This window comes from Mobula hypostoma, chromosome 13 (assembly GCF_963921235.1).
Source record: "Mobula hypostoma chromosome 13, sMobHyp1.1, whole genome shotgun sequence".
Lineage (NCBI taxonomy): Eukaryota > Metazoa > Chordata > Chondrichthyes > Myliobatiformes > Myliobatidae > Mobula > Mobula hypostoma.
This window is the reverse complement of record NC_086109.1, coordinates 89,355,471-89,382,812: the sequence shown is the minus strand read 5'-3', so window position 1 is coordinate 89,382,812 and position 27,342 is coordinate 89,355,471. Positions and strand designations below refer to the sequence as shown.

Below are 27,342 nucleotides of genomic sequence, written 5' to 3'. Positions count from 1 at the left end.
ATACTTGCATGCATTTACTATGTAAACAGTGTTATGAAAAATGATTCAAAATGTTTGCATTGCAGTGCAGTGACTGAGGCAATAGAGAGAGGGGTTGGGGTTCAAGCAAATTAGTTCAAAGTAAATTTATTATCAAAGTACATATACAACCCTGAGATTCATTTTCTTGCGGGTATACCCAATTAATCTGTAATAGAATCAATGAAAGACCGTGTCAACTGGGTGAAATTTTGAAGGAAGCCGCAGTGAGCTGCCTCCTTTAGATTAACTGACCGGGGGAAGAAATCCACTTTCTTGCAACTCTGACTGAATTGCCTGATACTTTTTCCACACAGCTTCTCCGGATGTTCTTCCGACAGCAAGACGAGATCCGAAGGCTAAAGGAAGAACTGACGCAGAAGGACGTGAGAATACGCCAACTGGAACTGGAACTCAAGAATCTGCAGAACGTCCCGAAAAGCACCTGACCTCGGGGTCCCTGCCGCCATTCCTCATCCCTCTGGCATGTCGCGGAATTATCAGCAGCGGTTATACGCAGATTGTAAGAATGCTATAGGACCTTTAAAACCCACAGAGTCTGCCCCACCACCCTCAAGTGAGAGAGAAACTGGAAGTTATGTCGATTTCCAAAATGTTTAGCCATATGCACAACTAACAGAAGAGCTCGACGGGTCTGCACACTATGCCTCAGCAGGTATCTGGAGTGCTAAGCATGGTCCATAGAGATCCAGTCATCATCAGCTGCCCAGAGACATGTATACTTTTAAAAGTTCTGCATGCTAATGAGTCATTTTAACATCGTTTTACATTAAATACTCCAAGGTGCCTCTGAATTAGCGTCTTTGTAAGCCTTGCCCAATTTAGCTGCTAAGGTGGAAGTTTTATTGGAAAAGAGCTGAGAGCAGGTACAGGCCCTTCCTCGCCAGTCTATGCATCATATCTCAGCTGGAGACTCCCTCGCGTTCCCACTTACCCTTTCCTTTCCCATCTACCCACCAAACTGCACCGGCTACGCTGCACCATGTTAACTTTGTCCCTGTGTATCGGATGATTTGTGATACTCAGGTTAACGCAGTCGGGGTATGGGAGGCACTCTGCCTTCCCTTCTATGCTGGACAGTGACTCAAACTGTCCTTATAAATGAGTGGCCACAAACAAGTTAGAAGGTTAAAGATTAGAACACAAGAGGTCCTGCACATGCAGGAAATCCAGAGCAGCACATAGAAAATACTGGAGGAACTCGGCATGTCTGGCAGTGTCCAGGGAGGGGAATAAAGAAGTTGATGTTTCGGGCCTTCATCAGGACTGAAGAGGAAGGGCGGTGAAGGCAAAATAAGAAGTTGGGGGGAAGGGAAGGAGTACGAGCTGGAAGGTGATAGGTGAAGCCAGGTGAGGGAGCTTTATTTGTAATTTATTGGTAAAGATTAGTTTTATTTATCACATGTACATCAAAATATACAGTGAAGTGCATTGTTTGCTTCAAATCAAATCAGCGAGGATTGTGCTGGGCTGCCCGCAAGTGTCTCCATGTATAGCATGCCCACAACTCACTAACCCTAACACTTGCATCTCAGGAACGCGGGAGGAAACCAGAGCATCCAGTTGAGCTCTCATGGTCACGGGGAGAGCGTCCAAATTCTTTGCAGACAACGGCGGGAACTGAACCGTGATCAGGGATCACTGGCACTGTCATAGTGTTATGCTAACCACTAGGCTACAGTGCCACCCTTAAGTTAGCTGTTGGAATTTGGGAATTATGTAGTGTCTTTAGATACAAAATTAAAACCAGAGCACCTATAAATTTTGTGAGACTTGTCCCAACCCAGAAAAGTGGAAGAAGAGACCAATACATTGCCAGAGGACAGATACAATAAAATTAAGGAAGTTAACCCGAACTGGTTAAAGTACAGAGCCAGCCCAGCTCGGCCTGTGCTGGACAGGGTCCATTTGGCCTGGTCTGAGTATAACGCATGTCAGCTCTAATTGGCAACGTTCTCACTTGCAATCTGAGTTCAAGCCTGGTTCTGGAGTTGTGGCTGGAAAACTTGAGGCTGACAGTCCAGTGCAATACTGAGGGAGCACCACAGTGTTCATGCAGCCCTCTCTTGGAGGAGCCATCAAATTGCACTCTCTGGGGGATGGGAGCAGAGCAACAACTGGGGAATGTTTATCCTCACTAAGAGAGATTCTGTGGCCACCACTGATTGCTGTCTCTGGGAGTGTGCTGCACACGAACTGGCTGTCACAACAGTGCTTCTAAAAGTGTGTCATTGGCTTGCTTTCTTTTTGTTTATTTTCTCTCTCTCTCTCTCTCCCTCTATCTCTATCTCTCGCTTTTTTTTCCTCCCTCTTCTTTCTTTGTCCAATGTCCCTTCCAGTTTAGTGATGAGGTTGTCCCCCTCAGCTCCCATTTCCCTGGCAGTGACCCTTCGGAATAACGCTTCTGACAGCCTTATGGGAAAATAAAGCTAGAAGAAGGAGGCCATTCAGTCCTTCATAGTTGCCCTGCTATTCAATCTTGTGACTGACCTTTAACCCCTGAACTCCTTTCTTGCACTAACTCTTGATTCTGATTAGACCGTAAGATATACAGTAGGTACAGAATTAGATCATTCGGCCCATCGAGTCTGCTCTGCCTTTCCATCATAGCTGATTTACTATCCCACTCAACTCATTCTTCTGCCCTCTCTCCATAGCATTCGACACCCTTAGTAATCAAGAACCTATCAACCTCTGCTTTAAATATACCCAGTGACTTGGCCTCAACAGCCATCTGTAGCAATGAATTCCATAGATTCACTACCCTCTAGCCAAAGAAATTTCTCTTCATCTCTGTTCTAAGAGGACGTCTTTCTATTCAGAGGCAGTGCCTTCCGGTCCTAGACTCCCTCACTACAGGAAACATCCTCACCAGGTCCTAGTGACCTGGGCCTATCTAGATGTAGATAGATAGATCTATCTATCTATATAGGCCTATATCTAGGCCTTTCAATATTTAATAAGGTTCCATGAGATCCCTCCTCACTCTTCTAAACAACAGCGAGTACAGGCCCAGAGCCATCAAACACTCCGGGTATGTTAACCCTTTCATTCCCAGGATAATTCTCGTGAACCTCATGTGAACCCACCAGTGCCAGCACATCCTTCCTTAGCTGCTAAATTACAACAGCTTAGGAAACCATAACAGTACAGCTAGCTCACAGCTTTGGAAATCCAGGTCGGATCCCAGTCTCCAGTGTTGCTCTCATGGAATTTGCATGTTCTCCCTGTGACCATGTGGATTTCCTCCAAACACTCCAGTATCCTCTCAGGTCCCAAAAGCACATGGATTGGTAGGTCAGTTGGACACAATGAATTATCCCTAGTAGGTCAGAGATGACTGACAGAATCCAGGGGGAGTTAATGGGAGTGTGGGGAGAGAAAAGGGGGATTAGTGCTGGGTTAATGTAAATGACTCGGTCACTACAGACCCTGTGACTAACAATTTGATGTACTGCTCCTAAGGGTTTGAGGTTGCCTCTTCTATTGAGGGTGAACGCTTGAGCAGAAAAGTTCTTAGCTTGGGGCTGAGTGGTGTTGGTTACAGCAAAATATAGAATGTTTCCTATGGTGAGGGAGTCCAAGATCAGAGGACACACCCTCACAGTAGAGGGACGTCCTTTTTAGAACGGAGATGATGACGAATTTCTTTAACCAAAGGGTGGGAATCTGTAGAATTTGTTGCCACAGGTGGCTGTGGAGGCCAATTTATTGGGCATATTTAAGGAAGAGGGTGATAAATTCTTGATTAGTCAGGGCATGAAGGGACATAGGGAGAAAGCAGGAGATTGGGGCGGAAAGGAAAAATGAATCAGCCATGATGAAATGGCAGCGCAGACTCAATGGGCCAAATGGCCTAATTCTGCTCCTATATCTTATGGTCCTTATGCAAAAACAAGTTCTGTTCTGTGCGATAGATAAGGAGGAGGGCGTCTCCACTTCCCAAATGTTGATCTCTCTCACACAAGAATCGCACTCCACCCAGCAGGCATTGCCCATGGCACAGTTAGGAGCTTTCACTACACAGTTGCTTCGAAGTTTATTAATGTAACTTTGTTGTTTTAAAATTTTAATTAACATAAAGGTCATAGAATGGGGAAAGAGGCCCTTCGGCCCAACTGGTTCATGCAAACCAGTCCAAGCAAGCTAGTGCCTTTTGCCAGTGTTAGGCCCATATTCCTCAAAATACTTATTAAATACATACCTGTCCAAGTATCTTTTACATGTTGTTAATGTACCTGCCTCAGCTACTTCCTCTGCAGCTCATTTCAAGTACTGACCACTCTCTAGGTGACAAAGTTGTTCCTCAAGTTCCTGTTAAGTCTCTCCCTCCTCACCTTCAACTTAGGCCCTGTAGTTCTTGAATCCTATCCCTGGGAAAACACTGTGCTTATTCACCCTGCCATTGCCATCATTAAGTGCTGTGTCGTATGACTTTCCATGACCATGATTGCTGTTGGTAAATTTTTCTACAGAAGTGGTTTGCCATTGCCTTTTTCTAGGCAGTGTCTTTACAAGACAGGTGACCCCAGTCATTATCAATACTCCTCAGAGATAGTCTGCCTGGTGTCAGTGGTCACATAACCAGGACTTGTGATATGCACCCGCTGCTCATACGACCATCCACCACCTGCTCCTGTGGCTTCACATGAACCCTGATCAGGGGTTAAGCAGGTGCTACACCCGCAGACTAACAGAGACCTCACTTTAAGGAGAAAGAGATTGATATTGGTTTATCATTGTCACACGGACTGAGATGTAGTGAAAAGCTTTTCTTTTGCCTGCCATCCTTCAGATCATGTGATGTATAATTATAGGAAAGTAGTAAAAAGAAAACAGAATGTAGAATAAAGTGTTACAGTTAGAGAAAGTGAGGTGCAGGTGAACAAATAAAGAACAAGGGCTACAATGGGAGATCAAGAGTTCGTCCTTTAGTGTACAAGAGCTCCGTTCAAGAGTCTGACAGTCCTTGCAGAATAGAGGCTTTCCTTGAGTTTGTGGTTCATAGAGTCACAGAGCTCTACTGTAGAGAAACAGACCTTTTGGCCCATCAAGTCTGTGCCGAACTGTTATACTACCTAGTCCCATTGACTTGTAATAGTTCATGTTCTGTGTGCATCTTTTGCCTGACAGGAGTTCAAAGTTCAAAGTAAAATGTATTATCAGAGTACAGACATGTCACCACATAAAGTCATGAAAGCCTCCTTCCTGCAGGCATACTCAGCAAATCTATAGAACAGTAACTGTAAAAAGAGTCGATGAACAACAAACTGCGCAAATACAAATATAAATAAATAGTAATAAATGACAAGAACAGGAAAGAACAAGATAAAGAGTCCTTAAAGTCAGACCATCGGTTGTGGGAACACCAAAAATAGAATGAGTATAGTTATCCTCTTTTGTTCAAGGGCCTGATGGTTGAGGGGCAGGATCTGTTCTTGAACCTGGTGGTGTGAGTCCTGAGGCTCTTGTACCTTCTACCTGATGGCAGCAGCAAGAGCGTGGCCTGTGTGGTGAGGATCTTTCATGATGGATGCTGTTTTTCTATGACGTTTCATGTAGATGTGCTCAATGGTTGGGAAGGCTTAACCCATGATGTAAGGGGCTGAATCCACTACCTTTTGTAGGATTTTCTGCTCAAAAGTTCCCATAGGAGGGGACCTTGATTATGTTGCTTTCTTTTTCAAGGTAACATAATTAATGATAGTTGATTTGTTTTGTCACGTGTACCAAGATACAGTGAAAAGCCTGTCTTGCACACAGATCAAATCGTTGCAACAGTGCATTGGGGTCGAACAAGGTAAAACAATAACAATGCAGAATAAAGTTTAACAGCTACAGAGGAACTGCAGTGCAGGCAAACAATAAGATGCAAGGTCATAACAAAGTAGACTATGAGGTCAAGAGTCCAACTATTGCACTAGGAACTGTTTGGTAGCCGTAGAACAATGGGGTAGAAGTTGTCCTTGAGCCTAGTGGTATTTATCTTCTGCCCAATGGAAGAGGGTTGTGTATTGGAGAAGTTGAACAAAAATGGGGAAAGATGGGCAAATGGAGCCAGCATTGTTTCGACATCCCTGGACTGATTCAGACTAACCAGTAGATCATGTGAAGGTATAATCCCAATGCCTCAGGTGAAATTCTTGGACAGAAGCTACTACAGCCACTTTTTGCTGAGGTCCATAGAAACTAGAAAGAGAGGAGTGGAGAAATGGACTGACAACCCACTATTATCATGCTGCATCACTATCTTGGAGACACAGGAGACTGCAGATGCTGGAATCCGGAGCAAAAAATAATCTTACTTCGGAATTCAACGGCTAAAAAGTATCTGTTGGGGGAAGCAATCACCAACATTTCAGGTCAAAAACTGCTTTTCAGGTATCCCTGATGCAGAGTTTCAACCCAAAAGATCAACATTCCTCTCCCACTCCTTCCCTTCTCTCCTGCCTATCACTTCCCTCTGGTGCCCCTCCTCCTTCTCTTTCTCCCATGGTCCACTCTCCTCTCCGATCAGATTCCTCTTTCTTCATCCTTTTACGTCTTCCACCCATCCCCTCTCAGCTTCTTACTTCATCCCCCCTTACCAACCCACCTACTGTCCAGCTCAGATGGCTTTACCTATCCTTCCCCTCCCGCCACTGACCCCCTCCCAAACTTTTCATTATGGCCTCTTCCCTCTTCCATTCCAGTCCTGATGACGACCCTCAGCCTGAAACATCAACTGTTTATTCCTCTACATCAACTCTTTATTCCTTTCCGGGTGACCTGCTGAGTCCCTCCAGCATTTTGTGTGTGTTGCTCTGGATTTCCAGCACCCGCAGAATCTTTTCCATTGACATCAATAATCCTTTCTGTCCATAGATAGTGCTCAGCTGCTGAGTTTCTCCCAAAAATTGTTTGTAACATCATGATCTTCCCTTTTTCCCAGTTCAGAATTGGCAATGCAGTAGATCCCTTGAAAAGATCACAGGAGTGTCAATCACATAAGGCGGAAATTGAACAAACATTGAACTGCCCATGACAACAGACATTACAGCTAATGACTCAACAACTGCCTATGCAATACATACTGATGAATTTGATCACCTGTCCCTGGAGGGGTCGAGGCTTCAATAAATATTAATGCAGTCTGCAGAAACAACCAGAACTCGCAAACTGAAGCTTGTGAAAGCATTAGGAAATAACCTGATGGAAGATCTATCAGAACAGTTCTCACAGGTGGGACCTTGGTGGAACAGATGCCCTCAAATAGCAAATAAGGTGAATGGCGCTAAATGTTTTCTTTTATAGTGTTGTCTGAGGAAAGGACACTAGCTGAGGAGAGGGATCTTGGCCAGGAGCTCCTTTCTGTAAGTTATCCCACAGATGTTTATATATTCAACGATTTTAATCTTTTTTATTCGGAGATATCCGGCTTTTCCACCCCAATGAGCTTTGCCACCCAATTACTGTACACCCATGTGACCAATTAACTGACTAACCCATATGTTTTTTTTGAAATGTAGCAAGACACCTATGTAGTCAAGGGTAGAAGATACAACCTCATTACAGACACTGGTGGAATTGAACCCATATCACGGGCGCTGTAGCAGCGTTTATGCTACCATGCTTCCCAATTCCCTTTGAACTGGGACAGCGGGGCTACAGTTTACTGCTGGTTGACTTCAGAACCCCAAAATTCACAGTAACTACAGTCTAACAATACAGTGCATTGGCTGTGAAGGACATCCTGAGGGTGAGGATGGAAATGCACGTCTTTTATCACTGTTGGTTCTTGGCTTATAAAAGAGCTGGTTTAGAAATTGTCTTGAGTGTTATGAGCTCTGGTGGAAATGAAGGTGAAGGTCCTAAGCTACAGAAAGACCATAGAGAAATCATGCTGAGGACCAACTGTGAAAGTGGAGAGAGAAAGGCCTAAATAGAATGGATGTGGAGAGTACGTTTGCAATAGTGGGAGAGTCTAGGACCAGAAGGCACAGCCGTAGAATACAAGAACAACTCTTTGGAACAGGAATGAGGAGGAATTTCTTCAGCCAGTGGGTGGTGAATCTGTGGAATTCATTGCCACAGACGGCTGTGGAGGCCAAGTCATTGTGTATATTTAACGCAGAGGTGATGGGTAAAGGCAGGTGAGACTGGAAGAGTAGGTTTTGAAAATGACACAGCTGCTCAGTGAGTCAGGTGAAATAAGACGATAAGACATTGGAGCAAAATTAGGCCATTCGGCCCATGAAGTCTGCTCTGCTATTCCATTATGGTTGATTTATTATCTCTCTCAACCCAGTACTCCTGCCTTTTCCCTGTAACCTTTGACATCCTTACTAATCAAGAACCCATCAACCACTTTAAATACACCCAATGAATATGTGGAGAAGGAAACAGAGTTGGTGATTCAGATCAATGACTGTTTATTCGATGATCATACTACCTCTGTCCACACACACCTTTGGCTGGCTGAGAATGTCAGACACCCTCTCTGGTTTATTTCAGGTCTTGGCAGCTTTTAGCTTTTAGGCTGTGGAATTTTGTTGGATTACCCTCAGAAGGCCAGGCTGAGCTGAAGGTTTGAGGATAGTACGGGATTGGACAACTAGTTAGCTTTTCACACTTCACTGATATCTTAAGGAACATTGCACAAACATTTTAGCAAGTTTTTGACGCCCATCAGTATCTCTGTCCCAACTTGTCAGAGCAGGGTTGATGTCACTACGTTGTTCCATTCTTATCCAGTACCATACTGGCCTCTTCTTCTTTAATTTACAGTTCAAGGTCATCAGGTGCCTCCTGCCTCTTGGACAATCAGCTCCAAAACTCAGCATTGTACATCGCATTAGATATTTGCTTTCTGTTTTATCTTCAGATAGCATAAGAGAACAAACATATCAAACAAAAATTGGGCTATCACTGTGACACACACATAATAAAGCAATTTAAAACCACAACCTAAGCATACAGTACTCTGCAAACATTTTAGGCAGATATCTGTTGCTGGCCAAGACTTTTTGCGAGGTTCTGTAGTGATTTTTTTTGTATTGCACTGTACTGCTGCCACAAAAAAAAGCAAATTTCAATACATATGTGAGTAATGATAAACCTGATTCTGATATGGGTCTCTACTGTGGACTGAGAGTGGGAAGGGGGCAGGGAGAGGGGAATCATGGTTGGCAAAAGGCAAGAGAGAGGAGGGGGCAGGAAGCACCAGAGGGACATTCTGCAATGATCAATAACACAATTGTTTGGATTCAAGTGACCTTGCCTGGTGTGTCTGCAGCTGTACCATCCCCTGCCCTGGCACTCCTCTGCCCCCTGTCCCACATCCCTCCTACAGCATTCCACTCTCACCACTCCCTACATCCTTTACAAACTCACACTCCGCTCCACGTTGACAGATACAGTACTGTGCAAAAGTCTTAGGCACCCCAGCTATATACATGTGCCTAAGCAGTCCATCAAATCCCATTGAATGGCAACATGCAAATGTTCCTTTGGTGGGTTATTCCATCACCTTGCATTGAGATAGCTATCTAGTTCCACTAGGGTCATGTGAAGCCATGGGAGCAGGTGGTGCATTATCACGTCCTGGTTATGCAACCACTGATGCCAGGCAGACAATCTCTGAAGAGTGTTGATAATGGCTGGGGTCACCAGTCTTGTAAGGGCACAGCCCAGAAGGCAATGGCAAACCGCTTCTGTAATAAAATTTACCAAGAGCAATCATGGTCGTGGAAAGACTGTGATTACCTAAGTCATACAACATGGCACATAATGATGATGATGATCTAGTTCCAAGGCCCTTTCTGGGAGCACTTCCAAACAAAAGTTAGTGCAGAGCCACATGGAGAGTTTCAGAACTGAAGGACAAAAGCATGGTTTTCTGAAGAACCTTCTGGAGAAGTTCAGGGAAGAGATTCCATTGTTCGACCTCGGCCAATAATGGGAGTGTGATCAACTTTTTGAAGGATTGAGAGACCAGAATTAGAAATTTCATGGGATCTGTAGGGCTGAAGAAGTTGACTACAATTTGGAGGAGGGATTGAAAGTGAAAGCAATATTTGAAATGGAGACAATGCTTCCAAGAGTGTGTGAGATTGGGCAGCAGGTTTCGATTGAATCGGAACAGTTTGGTTTTAATTTTAAAGGGTCTCCAGAGAGAGAGATGCTGTTGGTGCTTGTGGACTGAAATTCATGATGGCACTAAAGATAGTTGCTTTTAAGTAACATAACTGTGTGTAATAATGAGAAATTAGAATATTAAGACAGTTAATAAAGTACTGAAGATTGAGCATAGAATACTACAGCACAGTACAGACTCTTCAGCCTGTAATGCTGTGCCAATGTTTTAACCTACTCTGACATCAATCTAACCCTCCCCTCTTGCATAGCACCCCATTTTCCTTTCATCTATGTGCCTATCTAAGTGTTTCTTAACTGCCCTTAATGTATCTGTCTCTACCACTACCACTGGCCCAGTGTTTCATGCATTCATCATTCTGTCTGTAAATAATTTATCTCTGACATCCTCCCCACCATACTTTCCTGCAGTCACCTTAAAATTATGTCCCTTTGAATTAGGCATTTCCGCCCTGGGAAAATGACACTGGCTGTCTACTTGATCATGCTTCTCATCATCATGTATGCCTCTATCAGGTCACTTCTCATCCTCCTTCTCTCCAAAGAGAAAAGCCCTAGCTCACTCAATCTTTGCTCATAAAATATGCCCCCTAATCCAGGCAGCATCCTGGTAAATCTCCTCTGCACCCACTCAAAAGCTTCCATGTCCTTCCTGTATTGAGGTGACAGGAAGTGAATAAACCCTTCTAAGTATAGTCAAACCAGGGTTTTATAAAGCTGTAATATCACCTCGCGGACCTTGAACTCAACCTCCTGACTTATGAAAGTCAACACACCATAAGCCCTCTTAACAATCCTATCAGAGGGCTGTATCATCTCAGGAAATTCTCCAGGGAAGAGGGACCTGTTGCTAAGCAACCAACCACTGTGTGTGATTTCTTTCAATCCCTTAAATGGGTCAGTGAGCGTTCCCTCCATAAATGTAAGGAACGCTAGCCTCAAATGTTATCTCCCAGGCTAAGTGTGGGAGCTTGTCTCACCCTCCGCCTGCACGTAGTGACGGGGAGAATACATGGACAAGTCCAGAGTGTAAACACTTCAAACTTATACTTGCTTGGGCCCCGGGAGAGCATTTTATTAAAGTGATGATCTGAGAGCTGGGAAGACATTCAGGAATTATCACAGGCTGAGTCAGCCTGTCAACACCGCTGGCAAAGCCAGAATTTACTACCTATCTCTTGTTGCTCTTGTGAAGCTGGGGGATGTGCCATCTCTTGAAGGATGGACGTGCTTCCATAGTGCTGTAAAGAAGCGCATTTCAGAATTTAGATCCAGTGATGAGGAAGGACTGATAATTGATCTCCAAGTCAGAAAGGTCTCGTTCACTGTGTTTACACCAAGAGGGGGAGATTACAGTCACCTAGGATTTATGTGGTCTGAAATTATTCACTTAAAAATTGGTTTAGATCACAGGTTCCTAACCTGGGGTCCACGGTCCCCTTACTAAATGATATTGGTCCATGGCATTAAAAAAAAAGGGTTGGGAACCCCCGGTTTAGATATTTTAAAAAGGAATAAATGTGGGGGAATAAAACACTTGGCTGTGGTCCCAGGGTTAACATAGAACGTTGAACAGGTCCTGGCAGCTGAAAACGTGCCACAACCGTCTAAAAATTCAAAGTTCGAAGTAAATTTATTATTGAAGTACATAAAGTGTATGTCACCATATTCATTGCCTTAGAGGCCTTTACAGGAAAATAAAGAAATACAATGGAATTTATGAAAAGCTATACATATACAAAAACTGACAAACAACCAATGTGCGAAAGAAGACAAATCACGCAAATTAAAAGAAGTAAATAAATAATACTGAGAACACGAGTGGTAGAGTCCTTGAAAGGGAGTCCATGGGCTGTGGAGTCAGTTCAGTGTTCCACCTGTAACCTCACTGTGATTACAACTGCAGACTGTCAAGAGGTCGGTCTTGGAAGATGCCAATACTTTTGGGTGCTGATAGGACTGGAGAAGATTAAAGAGATAGAAATGATGGAAAGATTTGAAATGGAGAAAATTATAAAATCAAGGCACTGTTTAACTGGTATTGGAATGTGGTAATCCATAATCGCAGCCTTAACTCCACTAATTATACCTCACTCTAAAATCTTATGCTTATCTATACTTGGTTGAAGATAAATATTTCCAAAAAATAATGCAAATTGCTAATGTACACCTGTCGTGGGTCCACCAATGAAGATGTGGAAACTTGACAGACCTACACGTGCAGCTCTCATTCCAAACGTGGACGCAGGGATTGGGATTGGATATAAGGGAATATGAACTGAATTACAGTTATCCCTGCACATTCTCGCCTGGTTATGCCTGTAAGCTACTCAGTTGTGGCCCTGGACATGATTAACTAAAGGCACTAATAAAATCATTAATTAGCAAACATTATAGTACAAGTCGAAATTAGCTATCGGACTCTAATGAAGCTGGTGGTGTATTGGTCCTTTACGCTGAGGCTAAAGTTTAGTCAATTCTTGCAAGGGAAATCATGAGACCACACAATATACTGTGAGCACACAATTCTTCAAACACACACACCTTCATGCACTGCTGAGCAGTACAATACATTGTGAACACACAATTATTCACAATTCTCTCTGACACCTTCATGTGCTGTGCTGAATAGGGATTGACATATAACAGCACATGGGGCTCCTTCTCCAACAGAAGGTGAGCTGATCTCAGTGGAGCATTGGTAGCTTGCTCTGTTGTGTCTTTGCCTGAGTTACTGAAATCTCCTGGAGGAGGACTGCATAAATGCCTATATATTCTAGCCTCCATGCCCCGCGCATGCTGGTAATGTTAAATAATGGGATGAGTACAATAGTTGCAGAAGGATATACGTCTTTCTGAGAAGGTCATAGGTTCCAAAGTGACTCTGGTGAGGGAATGCAAGCCAAGAAACACTTTCAGCAGGAGGATCCTTTTAGTCATTCTACAAGTGAGTCTGGAGGGAAGAATATTAGAACATTGGGATCTAAAATGGCCACTTATTAAGGAGGGTGACTTAGTTATAAGGCCATGCTAATTTACCTGATCTAATGGGATCAGCAAGTTTTGATGCCTTCATATATGGTTAGTCAATGAGTTAGATATCCCCCGCTGTGGATTACCCTGAATAGATGATAGTTAAAGACTCTGTGATACCTTTGTACATTTTATTTTTGCCCTTGTACATTTTACTCCACTATCACTGTGTAATGTGAATACCCTTGTCAACAACTAATGAAGTCTAAATCACTGTGATTTTACTTTCGTGAAATAAGTCACATAAACTGCACTCTGTAACCGATTACACAAATAAAATATTGTTTTCTCAGTTCTGAAGACTTTGATTACATAGAACTGTTCACACCAAAGGCCAGGATTCATCAAGCACTGTCTTAAACCTTAGGAATATCTCAAAAAATTCTTCACATACATTGAAGTGAGGCCAGTGCTGTTCTATGGACAGATAGAAGATTTGATGCAAGATTACAAAGGACAAGAAATTATTGTGAACCTTCATTTGATGCCAAACCTGTTTGCTGACATGCCCAACTAGGAGACCTTGGAAATAAAAGTCATGAAATTGGAAACTTACCTTCTAAAAATTCCAGGGCTGTTTTTAATCCTGATTTATTGGGTTAAAATGTGACTTGAGGAGTCACAATGAGCTGCCTGTAGAGGGCGCAGCTGCTCAATCTTTGCTGTTTGGCATCATGGGAAGAAGGTCTTAATTTTAAAGAACTCTCTCCATGGCAACCATAGTACAGCAGAATTAAAGGTTGCCCTGGAGATGGAGGAAAACACAGGGGAAGGGGCAGAAGAGTCATCTGGCGAATATGTGTATGAGGGCTTCTGTATTTGTGTGCTTTCTTGTGTTAGTGTATGTGGGTTGATGTGTGTTGAGTATGGATGGGTTTATGTGTTTGTGCTGGTGTCCATTACTGTTCCCCCAAAAAGCAACGCGAGGCACAGTAAATTGCAACGAGAACCTAGAGCTATGAATACCTAGGTGTTTAGAGTTATGGAGTTAAACAACGTGGAAACAGGCACTAGAACAAACAAGAGAAAATCTGCAGATGCTGGAAATCCAAGCAAAACACACAAAATGCTGGACGAACTCAGCAGGCCAGGCAGCATCTATGAAAAAGAGTACAGTCGACATTTTGGGACAAATCCCTTTGGCAGTCCATAGCAGTGTAATGGTTAGCACAACACTCTACAATACCAGTGATGAGGTTCAGTTCCCACCGCTGTCCCGTAAGGAGCTTGTATGTTCTCCCCATGACCCCATGGGTTTCCTCCAGGTGCTCCAGTTTCCTCCCACAGTCCAAATACAGAATTGGTCATTGTAAATTGTCCCATGATTAAATTGGGGGGTTGCCAGGTGGCACAGATTGAAGGGCAGAAGAGCCTACTCTGCACTGTATCTCAATAAATAAAAGATTCCCATCTAAGACAGTCCCATTTGCCTGCGTTCAGCCCATACCTCTCTAAACCTTTTCTATCCAAAGTACCTGCCCAAGTATCTTTTAAATGTTGTTAATGTACCAGCCTCAACCACTTCCTCTGGCAGCTCGTTCCATATCCTGACCACTCTCTGGGGGAAAATGTTGCCTCTCAGGTTCACAAGTTGATAGAGCAGATAAGAAGGCCTTCATTAGTTGGGTGATCGAGTTGAGTTCAAGAGCCACCAGGTAATGTTACTACCCTATAAAACTTTGTTTAGACCACATGAAGTATTGTGTTCTGTTCTAAATCGCCTCATTATGAGAAGATCGTGGAAGCTTTAGAGAGGGTGTAAAAGAAATTTACCAGGATGATGCCTAGATTCAAAAGCATGTAATTTGAAGATAGGTTGAGTGAGCTAGGGATTTTCATTTTGGAGAGCCCTAGGATCAGAGGTGACTTGATAGGAGTGTACAAGATGATAAGAGGCATAGATCAAGTGGACATCCCTGGGCAGAAAAGGCCAAAACAAAGGGGCATAAACAAGGACCAGGAACACAAGCTGACTCGGTTGTATATTATATACAACCTAAAGATTCATCTTCTTGCAAATACTCACAAAACAAAGAAATCCATAAGACCATAAGATCTAGGAGCAGAATTAGGCCATTCAGCCCATCAAGTCTACTCCACCATTCCATCACGGCTGATTTATTATCTCAACCCCTTTCTCCTGCCTTCTCCCCATAACCTTAAATGCCCTGATTAATCAAGTACCTATCAACCTCTGTCTTAAATACACACAATAACTTGGCCTGCACAGTTGTCTGTGGGAAAGAATTGCACAGATTCACCTTGCTAAAGAAATTTTTCCTCATCTCTGTTCTAAATAGATATCCCTCAAAAAACACAGTAGGATTCACTAAAAAATTCACAGCCACGCAGGCAGATGGGACCATCTTAGATGGGAATCTTTTATTTATTGAGATACAGTGCAGAGTAGGCTCTTCTGCCCTTCAATCTGCGCCAACCAGCAACCCCCCGATTTAACCTTAGACAGCCACATATCCAGTTTGCAAAAGAGCATTGTTGTGTGTATATAATATTTCAGTAATATTTGATAATATTTGTTGTTCACATAACTCATTATGGGTTGTATATAAAAGTACGTGAGTGGCAATTGTCATCATGCCTTCACCTCACTAAAGTCAAAAATGAATTAGACATGTCGATCCTGGTCTCCCCATGCTTTTTTTTTGAGTAGTTTTATGTTTTGGAGTTACAAAACATAACAGTGCAACTCCGTATTTGGAGTTTTAAAACAAACCTGAGATGACTATTTTTAAATATCGCACAACACACTTTCTTCACAAGAGGAGAAAAAGATTGAGTAAAAAAAAAAGCAACACGATTTTTCTCTTCACAAGAGGAGACAGACGTTAGAGTTTAAAATAGCATAGCTCGCGTCCCTTCAGAAGAGGGAGAGGGACAGCTGAGTTAATAAAGAAGCAGAAAATGGACAAAATTCACAGGCTCATAAACAGTGAGTACCTGTTGATAATAATAATAAATTTAAAAAAGCAGAAATGGCTGGTTACATCAGAAGGATGACGTGTTCCATTGCACAAAGCATAACTGGGTGAATTGAGCAGTATTCTAAAGCAAATCAAATAGCCAATGAGAAGCGAGTGTCAGATTTGTTGTGTGCAATTGGTATAAGAGCATATAATTTGATCGAGTTGAGTTCAAGAGCCACAAGGTAATGTTGTAGCTCTATAAAACTTTGGTTAGACCACACAGACTATAGTGTTCAGTTCCGAATCGTCTTATTATAGGAAGGATGTGGAAGCTTTTGAGGGGTGTAGAAGAAATTTACCAGGATGATGCCTAGATTTGAAAGCACGTGATTTGAGCGAGCTAGGGAGAGCAGGATGAGAGGTGACTTGATAGAGGTGTACAAATTAATAAGAGGCATAGATCAAGTGGACATCCAGAGACTTTCTCCCAGGACGGAAATGGCTAAAACAAGGACCAGGAACACAAGTTGACTCATGAAAAAGACCAGAGACAAGGCACAGCATCATGAATTACTCCATTTCGAAGCAGCGAGGAAAATTGAAGCAACAGGGTGAATGCGGAGGGGATCAGCGATGGCTCCCATTGGAGGTCACCAGGGCAACAACGGTCAGTAGCCAGATTGGCGCAGTCAGACCCGGGTCCGCTGTCTCTCTTTACGGAAGGACTGAGTTTGTGTGGTCGCTCTCCTTGTATGCAAACAAAAAGATATTTATGATACTCTGAGATTTATGTGATTATTGGACTGTGTTCTTTATTGGTTTCCTTCAATCTTTGGTGTTTTCTTCCTTGTGGCCGATTGGCAGTTGTATGTGTGGGGGAGGGTGGTAGGGGTTTTAATGCTATTGTCCGTCGTTCTTTTCTGCAAGTAAAAGGGTTTGGGGATTGTTATTGTCACTGCTTTTTTTCTCTGAATGAGGAGAGGGCAGAGATTGTTATTGTCACTGTTTTTTCCTGCAAGTGAGGGGGTCAGGATTGTGATTTTTGTGTTTCTTTTGCAAGTGAGGAGGTTGGGGATTGTTATTGTTGCTGTTTTTTTCTGCAGGGGAAGGGGTGAGGGTTTTTGTGGTCTGCGAGTTTTGTTTCTTTTCCTTTTCATGACGGCGGGGTGGGGAAATTGATGTCAATTCCCATGGTCTTTCTGTATCTCGTGGCTATCTGGAGAAGACAAATATCAGAGTTGTATTGTACATGCATACTTTGAGAATAAAATTAATCTTTGAACCTTTGATAACTTTAAAGTGTTGGAGGACTGTATAGAGGATGTCAAATGCAAGTACTTTTACAAAGGTGCATGGAATGTGCCGCCAGGGGTGGAGATAGTGGCAGATATGTACTAAAAACATTTAAAAGGTTCTTAGAAAGGCACATGGATGAAAGAAAATGAAGGGCTGTGTAGGAGGGAAAGGTTAGATTTCGCTTTGAATAGGTTAAAGAGTTGACACAACAGTGAGGGTTGAAGGACCTGTACCGTGGTGTACTGTTCCCTGTTCAATGTTCTATGTTCCGATTAAATCTTTCCCTTCTCACCTTAAGATCCCCACCATTGAGCACATCTACTGAAACACTGTCGCAAGAAAACAGCATCCATCATCAAGGACCCCCAACACCCAGGACATGCTCTATTTATGCTGCTGCCACCAGTAAGAAGGTACAGGAGACTCAAAACTTCACCAGGTTCCAGAACAGTTATGCCCCTCACCCAAAGGACATAACTTGCCTCATCAGTGAAATGTTCCCTCAACCTATGGACTCAATTTCAAGGACTCTTCATCTCATGTTCTCGATATTTATTGCTTATTTACTTTTTTTTGTATTTGCACAGTTTGTTGTCTTCTGCACTCTGGTTGAACAGCCTAGTCGGGTCAGTCTTTTGGTCGTTTTGTTATGGTTATTATTCTTTAGATTTATTGAGTACGCCCCCAGGAAAATGAATCTCAGGGTTGTACATGGTGACATATATGTACTTTGATAATAAATTTACTTTGAACTTTGAAACTTACAGTATTCCCTCTAGTTTAGTCCTTAAAACTTGAATAACTAATTCAAAATTACTTATCATCAATCAAAAGTTTTCATTATGTTGCTTTATGTAGCCATCCATTAATATCCCAGAGAGAACTCTTCAATTGCTAGAATACGTGCACCAATGGCAGAGCCAGCGTCTGCTGTCCATGACAACATTGGAAGTAACGCATGTAGTGAAGTCATACGTAGGCCACAGAAACAGAAGAGACGGCAAATACGGGAATTTGGAGATAGAAAACAAGTTGCTGGAGGTCAGTCAGCATCTATAAAGGGAGATGATCAGTCAACGCTCTGAGCTGAGAGCCTTCATTTGAAAACCAAAACATCAAAGGTGAGTTTATTGTGATGTGCACAAGTACGCGTTTGCACCCATGTAATGAAAAATGTGCTTGCACCAGCATCTTAGGTGCATAGCACGAGATAGGCAATATTCACAAGAAGCACATACTGTAACTTCAAAGTTCAAATTTATTATCAAAATACGTACATCATATACCTTGAGATCCATCTTCTTGCAGATACTCACAAAACAAAGAAAACCATAAGACCTAGGAGCAGAATTAGGCCATTGGGTCCATCAAATCTGCTCTGCCATTCCATCATGGCTGATTAATTATCTCTCTTGACCCCTTTCTCCTGCCTTCTCCCTGTAACCTTTGACGCCCTGATTAATCAAGAACCTATCAACCCCTGTCTTAAATATACCCAATGACTTGGCCTGTGCAGTCATCTGTGGCAAAGAATTGTCCAGATTCACCACCACCTTGCTAAAGAAATGTTTCCTCATCTCTGTTCTAAATGGATATTCCTCAAGAAACACAATAGGATTCACTAAAAAATTCACATAGCATAACAGCCACATATCCAATTTGCAAAAGAGCCCTGTTTAATATTTAATATTTCAGTAATATTTGATTCATATTGTAAATATATTGGTTGATTAAGCATTCTTTGTCGCTTACATAATTTGTTATGGGTTATATGTAAAAGTATGTGAATGGCCTATGTTACGATGTCACCACGATATATGTGTGCTTCTCACTAAAGTAAAAAGCGAGGTAGACATGCTTATCCCAGTAACACACACAAAATGCTAGAAGAAACCAGCAGGTCGGGCAGCATCTACAGAAAAGAGTAAACAGTCGACGTTTCTGGCCGAGACCCTTCAATAGACTGGAAAAAAGATGAGATCAGAGTAAGAAGGTGAGGGGAGGGAAGGAAGAACCACAGGTAATAGGTGAAACCGGGAGAAGGAGGGGGTGAAGTAGAGAGCTGGGAAGTCAAATGGTGAAAGAAGTAAAGGGCTGGAGAAGGGGGAATCTGAAAGTGGAGGACAGAAGGCCATGGAAGAAAGGGAAGGGGAAGGAGCACCAGAGTGAGATGACGGGCGGGTAAAGAGCTAAGGTAAGAGAGGGAAATGGGAATGGGAAGTGATGAAAGAGACAAGGGGACAATTACCAGAAGTTCAAGAAATCAATATTCATCCCTGTCATTCATCACAAGAGGAAAAAAAACGGTCAAGTGAAAAAAACTGCAACACAATTTTTCTCTTTGCAAGAGGAGAGAGATGTTAAAGTTTTTAAAAAAGGCAGAAAATGGACGAAATTCACGGGCTCATAAACATTGATTCCCTGGTGATCGTAGTAACAAATAAATAAAACCAGAAATGGTTGCCTGCTTCGGAAAGATAAACACATTCAGTTGCACAAAACATAACTGGATTTTGTATACTGAGTGAATTGAGCAGCATGTTGAGGCAAATGGAATAGCCAATGAGAAACATGTGCCAGTTTGGTGGCAGAGCATACAGTATGCTTCAAACTTTCTAACCAAACCAACCAAAATGAGCATTGCTGATATCGTGAACATAATGCAGAAACAATTAGAATTGAAACCTTTCTTGATTACAGAATGCTTAAGATTTGCTAAGTGGAATCAAAAGGAAGGGGAGTCCATTTTGGCTTAGGTGGCTGAATTGAAGAGATGAACGAGTAATTTCAGGTTCAGTGATCAGAATCAAAATTAGGTTTAATATCACTGGCATATGTCATGAAATTTGTTATTATGCAGCAGCACTTCATTGAAATACTTAGTAATACAATTTGTCAATTACAGTAAGAAGTATATCTATTAAAAAGTTGATTGAATAAGTAATATAAAAAGAGAAAAAAAGAAAAAAGATGTTTAAAAAAGATAGGCTTAATGATGCACTGAGAGATGGTTTAGTTTATGGAATCTTACAAGAAAACATTCAAAAATAGCTCCAAACTGAAACACAACTCACATTTAAAAGAGCAGTTTTAATTGCTGTATCAGTGGAAACAGCAGTCAGAGACACAAGTCAGTTGCAGTCAGGGATGAAAGTTCAAAAGTCAAAGATTAATTTTCATGCTAGCATATTAAATAAATCCAAAAACAGAATAATAACCATAATGTAATCAACTCCTTTCCAATCCTGATAAAGTTTCTCAGCCCAAAACAGTCAACTGTTTATTTCCTTTCATAGATGCTATCTGACCTGCTGAGTTCCTTCAGCATCTTGTGTATGTTGCTCCAGATTTCCAGCATCTGTAGAATCTCTTATGTCCTCATAAGAAGAGTCATTGATGTAAATTGGTCTCTGTGTGTCTCAGTGGCTGTTTCTTGATGATGAATTTCTCAGTAAGCCTTTCAGAATGCTGGTAGCTGGAGGGACTCCAAATTGCTACATTTCAAAAGATAGTTCATTGGCAGTACATGCTGAGACATTCCAACAAGAGAACGCAAATATTGCTGTGCAGTCATTGCAAGGTTACACTGTGTGAGAGATGGGCTTTAAAACAGTCCAGTCAGACTCACCAACTGGACATTCCCCCACAGATAGAACACATTGCTAACATTTCAAACTTAGATATGAATTGAAAAACCTTGACTTTTGTAAGAGATAATCTGTTTGCGTCAACATTCAGAACAAGGCAAGAATTAACCATTTCACCAATTACTTTAGATCTCCTTTAACCACCAACTAACTCTTGTACCTCACATGCATGCTCCTTTGATATCACAGGAGATTCTGCAGGTGCTGGAAATCCAGAGTAACACATACAAAATGCTGGAGGAACTCAGAAGTTTAGGTAGCATCCATCGAGAGGAATAAACAGTCGACATTTTGAGTCAAGACCCTTCATCGGGACTGGAAAAGAAGAAGGAAGAAGCCAGAACAGGGAACTGAAAATTTATATTTTTCTCTCAACTCCATTCTCCTGCCTTCTTCCTGTAATCTTCGACACCCTTACTAATCAAGAACCTTATCAAAGATTCAATGATTGAAAGTACATTTAATATCGAAGTATATATTCAACATACAACCTTGAGATTCGTCTTTCCCACAGACAGCCACGAAACTAAGAACTATGGAACCCATTCAACAAAAAAACATCAACCCCACCTACCCCCAGAGGAAAAAAAAATAATGCAAACTGCAACAAAAAAATTGAGCAAAAACGTTGCATATAAATCACAACTGTGATAAGACTGCTGAACGGATCCCGACCCGGATCTGGGCCATACCTTCCAAATATCCAGACCTGCCTCCTAGTTTTTTTGCACTACCTTACTTCCCATTTTTCTATTTTCTATTTATAATTTAAATTTTTAATATTTACTAATTTTTACTATTTTTAATATCTTTAATATTTAATATTTGTAATCCAGGGAGTGTGAAGCGCAGAATCAAATATCACTGTGATGATTGTACGTTCTAGTACCCATTGTTTGGCGACAATAAAGTATAAAGTATAAGTATAAAATAAAAAGGCATATTTCATTTCAGCTCGGTGTACATTATCCAAAGGCCACCCCGATTCAAAAAAGTCATTGGAAAAGTAGCAACAAAAAGAAAGAAGCAACCAGTACTAGAAGACATCATAAACCTGAATTAGAGCCCATAATCTACAAAGCGTAGTGATTAAACTTTGCTCAGGCGCATCCTCCGACAACACAGGGACCTTCCCTAGAAGCAGCGAGCACGAGGGAGAGAGAGAGAGAGACCGTCACACACAGACACCCTCTTCCAGCAGCAGCGAGTGGGAGGTTGGTAGATGGTGCTAAATACTCACTCGCCCTCCTCACCCGTCTCGATGATATCAATCTTCCTCGTGATTTAAACGACCTCCACTTTAAATATACCCATTGACTTAGCCTCCATGGCTGTTTGTGGCAATAAGTTCTACAGATTCACCACCCTCTGTCCATTGAAATTGCTCACCTCTGTTTTAAAGGGATGTTCTTCTATTCTAAGGCTGTGCCATCTGGTCCTGGACTCTCCCACTATTTGAAACATCATCTCCACGCCAACTCTATACCTTTTGGTATTTGGGTAAGTTTCAATGAGTTTCCCCCCTCAGTCTTCTAAACTCCAGCAGGTACAGACCCAGAGCCATCAAACGTTCCTCATATGTTAACACCTTCATTCCTGCGATCATTCTTGTAAATCTCCTCTGGGCCCCTTCCAATGCCAGCACAACCTTTCTTAGATATGGGACCCAGAACTGTTCACAATACTCCAAATCTAGTCTGGCCAGTGCCTTAGAAAACCTTAGGACTAAGTTCTGAATTTCAGTTTCTCTTTCTTCATTTAAGAAACCACCTCCTTCATTTGCCCTGTTAACATCTTGAGTCATTTGTGTCAAACTGTATGTGATAATTCTCCTGTGAACCACTTTAGTATGTTAGACAATGAGACCATAAGATATAGGTACAGAATTAGATCATCTGGCCCATTGCATATGCTCCGCCATTTCATCGTGGCTGATCCAATTTTCCTCTCAGCCCCAATCACCTAACTTCTTCCTGTATTCCTTCATGCCCTGATCAACCAAGAATCTATCAACTTCTGCCTTAAATATAGGTATAGACTTGGTCTCCACAGCTGCCTGTGGCAAAGAATTCCACAGATTCACCACTCCCTGGCTAAGGAAATTCCTTCTCATCTCCGTTCTAAAAGTTCTATTCTGGGGCTGTGTCCTTTGGTCTTAGACTCTCACACCATGGAAAACATCTTCTCCCCATCCACTCTATCAAGGCCTTTCACCATTCAATAGGTTTCTTCTAAATTCTAGTGAATACAGGCCCAGAGCCATCAAATGCTCTTCACATGACAAGCCATTCAATCCTGGAATCATTCTCATGAACGTCCATTGAACCCTCTCCAGTTTCAGCACATCCATTCTACAATAAGGGACCCAAAACTGCTCACAATACTATATATGAGGACTCACTAGTGCTCTAAAAGTCTCAGCATTACATCCTTGCATTTATATTGAAGATGTTATGTAAATTGAAAGTAAAGTTGTAACTAATCTCCTCTCCTAAATTCTTACAGCACCACTATACACTTAGTGGGACACATGCACCTGCTCGTTAGTGCAAGTACCTAATCAGCCAATCATGCACCAGCAACTCAATGCAAAAAAGCATGCAGACATTGTCAAAAGGTTTAGTTGGTGTTCAGACCAAACATCAGAATGAGGAAGACTCAGGGACCTCCACCCCCAGTTCTGGCTCTCTTCTCATGGCTGCCATCAGGAAGAAGGTGCAGGAGACTCAGGTCCCACACCACCAGGTTCAGGAACAGTTATTACCCCTCAGTCATCAGGCTCTTGATCCAAAGGGGATAACTTCACTCAGCTTCACTTGCACCATCATTGAAATGTTCCCACAACCCATGGGCTTACTTTCAAGGGCTCTTCGTCTCATGTTCTTGAAATGCAGTGCTTAAATTATTTTTATTATTATTATTATTACTTCTTTCCTTTTGTATTTGCACAATTTGTTGTCTTCTGCAGCCTGGTTGAATACTCAAATTGGGCAGTCTTTCATTGATGCGAAGGTGGTTATGGATTTGTTGAGTATGCTTGTAAGAAAATGAATCTCAGGGTTGTATATAGTGACATTCATGTACTTTGAGGATAAATTTACTTAAAACTTTTGAACTTTGAAATGTGATCTAAGTGACTTTGATTGTGCAATGATTGTTGGTGCCAGATGGGGTGGTTTGAGTGTCTCAGAAACTGGGGATCTCTGGGGATTTTGACACACAACAGTCTCAAAAGTTTACAGAGAATGCTACAAGAAACAAAAAAAAAAATCCAGTGAGTAGCAGTTCTGTGGGTGAAAATGATTTGTTAATCAGAGAGCTCAGAGGAGAATGACCAGACTGGGTCAAGGTGACAGGAAGGCAACAATAACTCAAATAACCATGTATTACAACAGTGGTGTACAGAAGAGAATCACTGAATGCACAACATGTCCAACCATGAGGTGAAAGGGCTACAGCAGCAGAAGACCACAAACATGAGTTTACGTACAGCAGGTACCTAATAAAGTGTCTGCTGAGTGTATGCAGTGTTGGAGATGGTTACGTGGTAAATGAAAGGATGTCCTGGTAAAAGAACAATAAATAACATAAATGAACCAACGTGAACAGAATAGGAAACGTACAGCAATATCAAATTAGCTTTCATGATGAACGAAATGGTGATGGTTGAAATGATTAACCAGTACTGTAGTGATTTATGCCAGCAAAAAAAAAAATCGCACTGCCAAGTGTTTCTACAGGATAGTGTTAACAGGATTGTTCTTTGGTGATCAGGATAGCTAAAGTAAAAGACAGATTGAGTGAGGAAAAATGGGTGAGATCCACATAAAAACACAGGCAACGAAAAAGAGGCAAGGACAAAGCCAACAAGCTACCTGGTGTTTAGGGCAGCAATGAAGATCCTCCATCTCAGGCAGTGTTCAGGGCTTCTTTCATCATATCGGCAGCATCCCCTCAGTTTTCACTGCTGTCAGTCATGCAATTCCTGGGTGGAGACTCAGGAATTCCATCACAGTCAGAGGTAGAAGGCTTCTTCATTGCTGTTTCTATAACAATTTTGTTTTACCAGTCAGGTTTGTTAGCCCCGAGCTGAACCCCTGAACCTGGAGGATCAGAGGACTACTCTTTGCCTGGACTCTACCCTTTGACCTGTTTGGCATGGGTGACCCTACCAAGAGTCAAAGCATGAAGCCCTGACTCCAGCCAACACGGCTCTCTGGGTCACTGAGGCACACAAGCCTGAAAATCACGACAAGGTTGTGGTCCTCTTGGAGGACGGACAGAACAGAGACAATGTAGAGGTGTGTAAATGATGGAAAAGAAAGGAATAATCTCTCAGATTCAACCTACCAAGTAGGAGCCAACCATCAAGCTAAACCATCTGGTAGCCTCTAATCAGACAGCAGGAACATCGATTTCTCTAACCTGGTAATTTCTCCCCCCTCCACTTCTTCCTTTTCCATTTCCCATTCTTGTTCCCATCTCACCTCTTCCCTTCTCCTCTCCTGCCCATCACCACCCTCTGGTTCCCCCTCTCATTCCCTTTCTCCCATCGTCCACCCCTATCAGATCCCTTTTTTCAGCCCTTCATCTCTTCCACCTATCACCTCTCAGTTTCCTTTTCACTTTTTTCCCCACCAACCCACCTTCCCCCTCACCTGGTCGCACCTATCACCTGCCAGCTTGAACTCCTTCTCCCCCCCCCCACGTTCTTATTCTGGATTCTGCCCCCTTCCATTCCAGTCCTGATGAAGCATCTTGGCCAGAAATGTCCACTGTTTACTCCCCCTCCATAGATGCTGCCTGACATGCTGAGTTCATTCAGCATTTTGTTCTGGATATCCGGCATCTGCAGAATCTCTTGTGTTTAAATTCCATAGAACATTGAACAACAAGATTTGCAGATAACACCAAGACTGGGGGCATAGTGAACAGCAAGGAAGCCCATTTCCCCAGTTGGCCACATCTCACTTTGATAGCCTTCCTTGCTGCCCACTATGCCCTCCCAAGTCTTGGTGTTATTTGCAAATATTGATGTTCAATGTTCTGTTTACAGGGGGCAAGAAATTAATCACTGCAAGAATGAAATATTGGAGAAAAACTAAGCAACTTTAGGCCTGCAAGTATGAGAAAGAGGCATGGTGCTGTACACAACTTGATTACCGTGCTTCTTTCATGATAGCAGTAATTGCAGGCCAAAGGTAATCGATTGGAAAGAGTGGGTTGAACTGGAACTGTGAACTTGGACAGATGTACCGTGGAGAGAATTCTGACTGGTGGCATCACCACTTGATATGGAGGCTCCAATGGGCAGGATTGAAAGGGGCTGCAGAGAGTTGTAGACGCAGCCAGCTCCATCAGGGCACAGCCCTCCCCTCCCCACCATCAAGGACATCTTCACAAGGCTGGCATCCATCATTAAAGACTCTCTGGAACACGCCAGACTAAAAACGGGGTGGGGGGGTGCAAAGGATGATAGCTAGAGGTGATAGGTGAAGCCAAGTGGGTGGGAAAGTTAAAGGACTGGAGAAGAAGGAATCCAAAAGGAGAGGAAAGTGGACCATAGGGGAAAGGGAAGGCGCAGGGGACCCAGAGGGAGGTGATAGGCAGGTGAGAAGAGGTAAGAGTCCAGAGTGGGGAAAAGAAGAAGAGGGGAGGGGCAGTTAATCTTCTATTTAAATTGTTTTTCTTATTGTAATTTAGAGTAATTTTTTATGTCTTGCATTGAACTGCTGCCACAAAACAATAATTTTCACAAATTATGCCAGTGATATAAACCTAATACAGATTCTAAAAGGAACCAAAAAAATTCAAACCCTTTATTCCACTATCAACAGTGCAAACTCCTTCAGCATTACATTGCAGGGTTAGTCAAGGGCCTGAGTTTCGGTCTGAGGAAATCAGGTCTATTTTATTTGTAGTCTGGATGAATGAGGATGACCAAGTGGAAATATATTAGATCCTTGGGCAGGGATATGAAGGATAGTGGGAGAATATCAAACAAGGGGATATACACTCAGTTGCTACAGTATCATGTACAGGAGGTACCAAATGCTCCAGAACATTTAGGCATAAAGTTTCTCTTGGAAGGATAGAATATCAATATGGAGGTCAATTGACCGGATAATGAATGGGAAGGTTTTGCCAGGTGTAAAGTCAATGCTGTATTAAGCACTCTTCCCAGTGACTAAATGAGTCAGGAAGCAAGGTGTAGTTACTAGTAGATGACCGACCCACAAAAGCCTGTTATCCATCAGAGTTCACATTAC

General features: G+C 42.4%; 1 protein-coding gene across 2 annotated transcripts in view; it reads left to right on the top strand.

Moving 5' to 3' along the window:
* LOC134355768 (coronin-2B) overlaps positions 1-13,567 on the top strand; it is a 226,523-nt gene extending 212,956 nt beyond the window's left edge. For both annotated transcript variants that reach the window (XM_063066148.1, XM_063066149.1), the window contains exon 12: positions 336-13,567. In XM_063066148.1, coding sequence (XP_062922218.1) covers positions 336-467 — 132 coding nt within the window. In that variant the 3' untranslated portion in view covers positions 468-13,567. The remainder of the gene's footprint in view (positions 1-335) is intronic.
* The last annotated feature ends 13,775 nt before the right edge of the window (positions 13,568-27,342 follow it).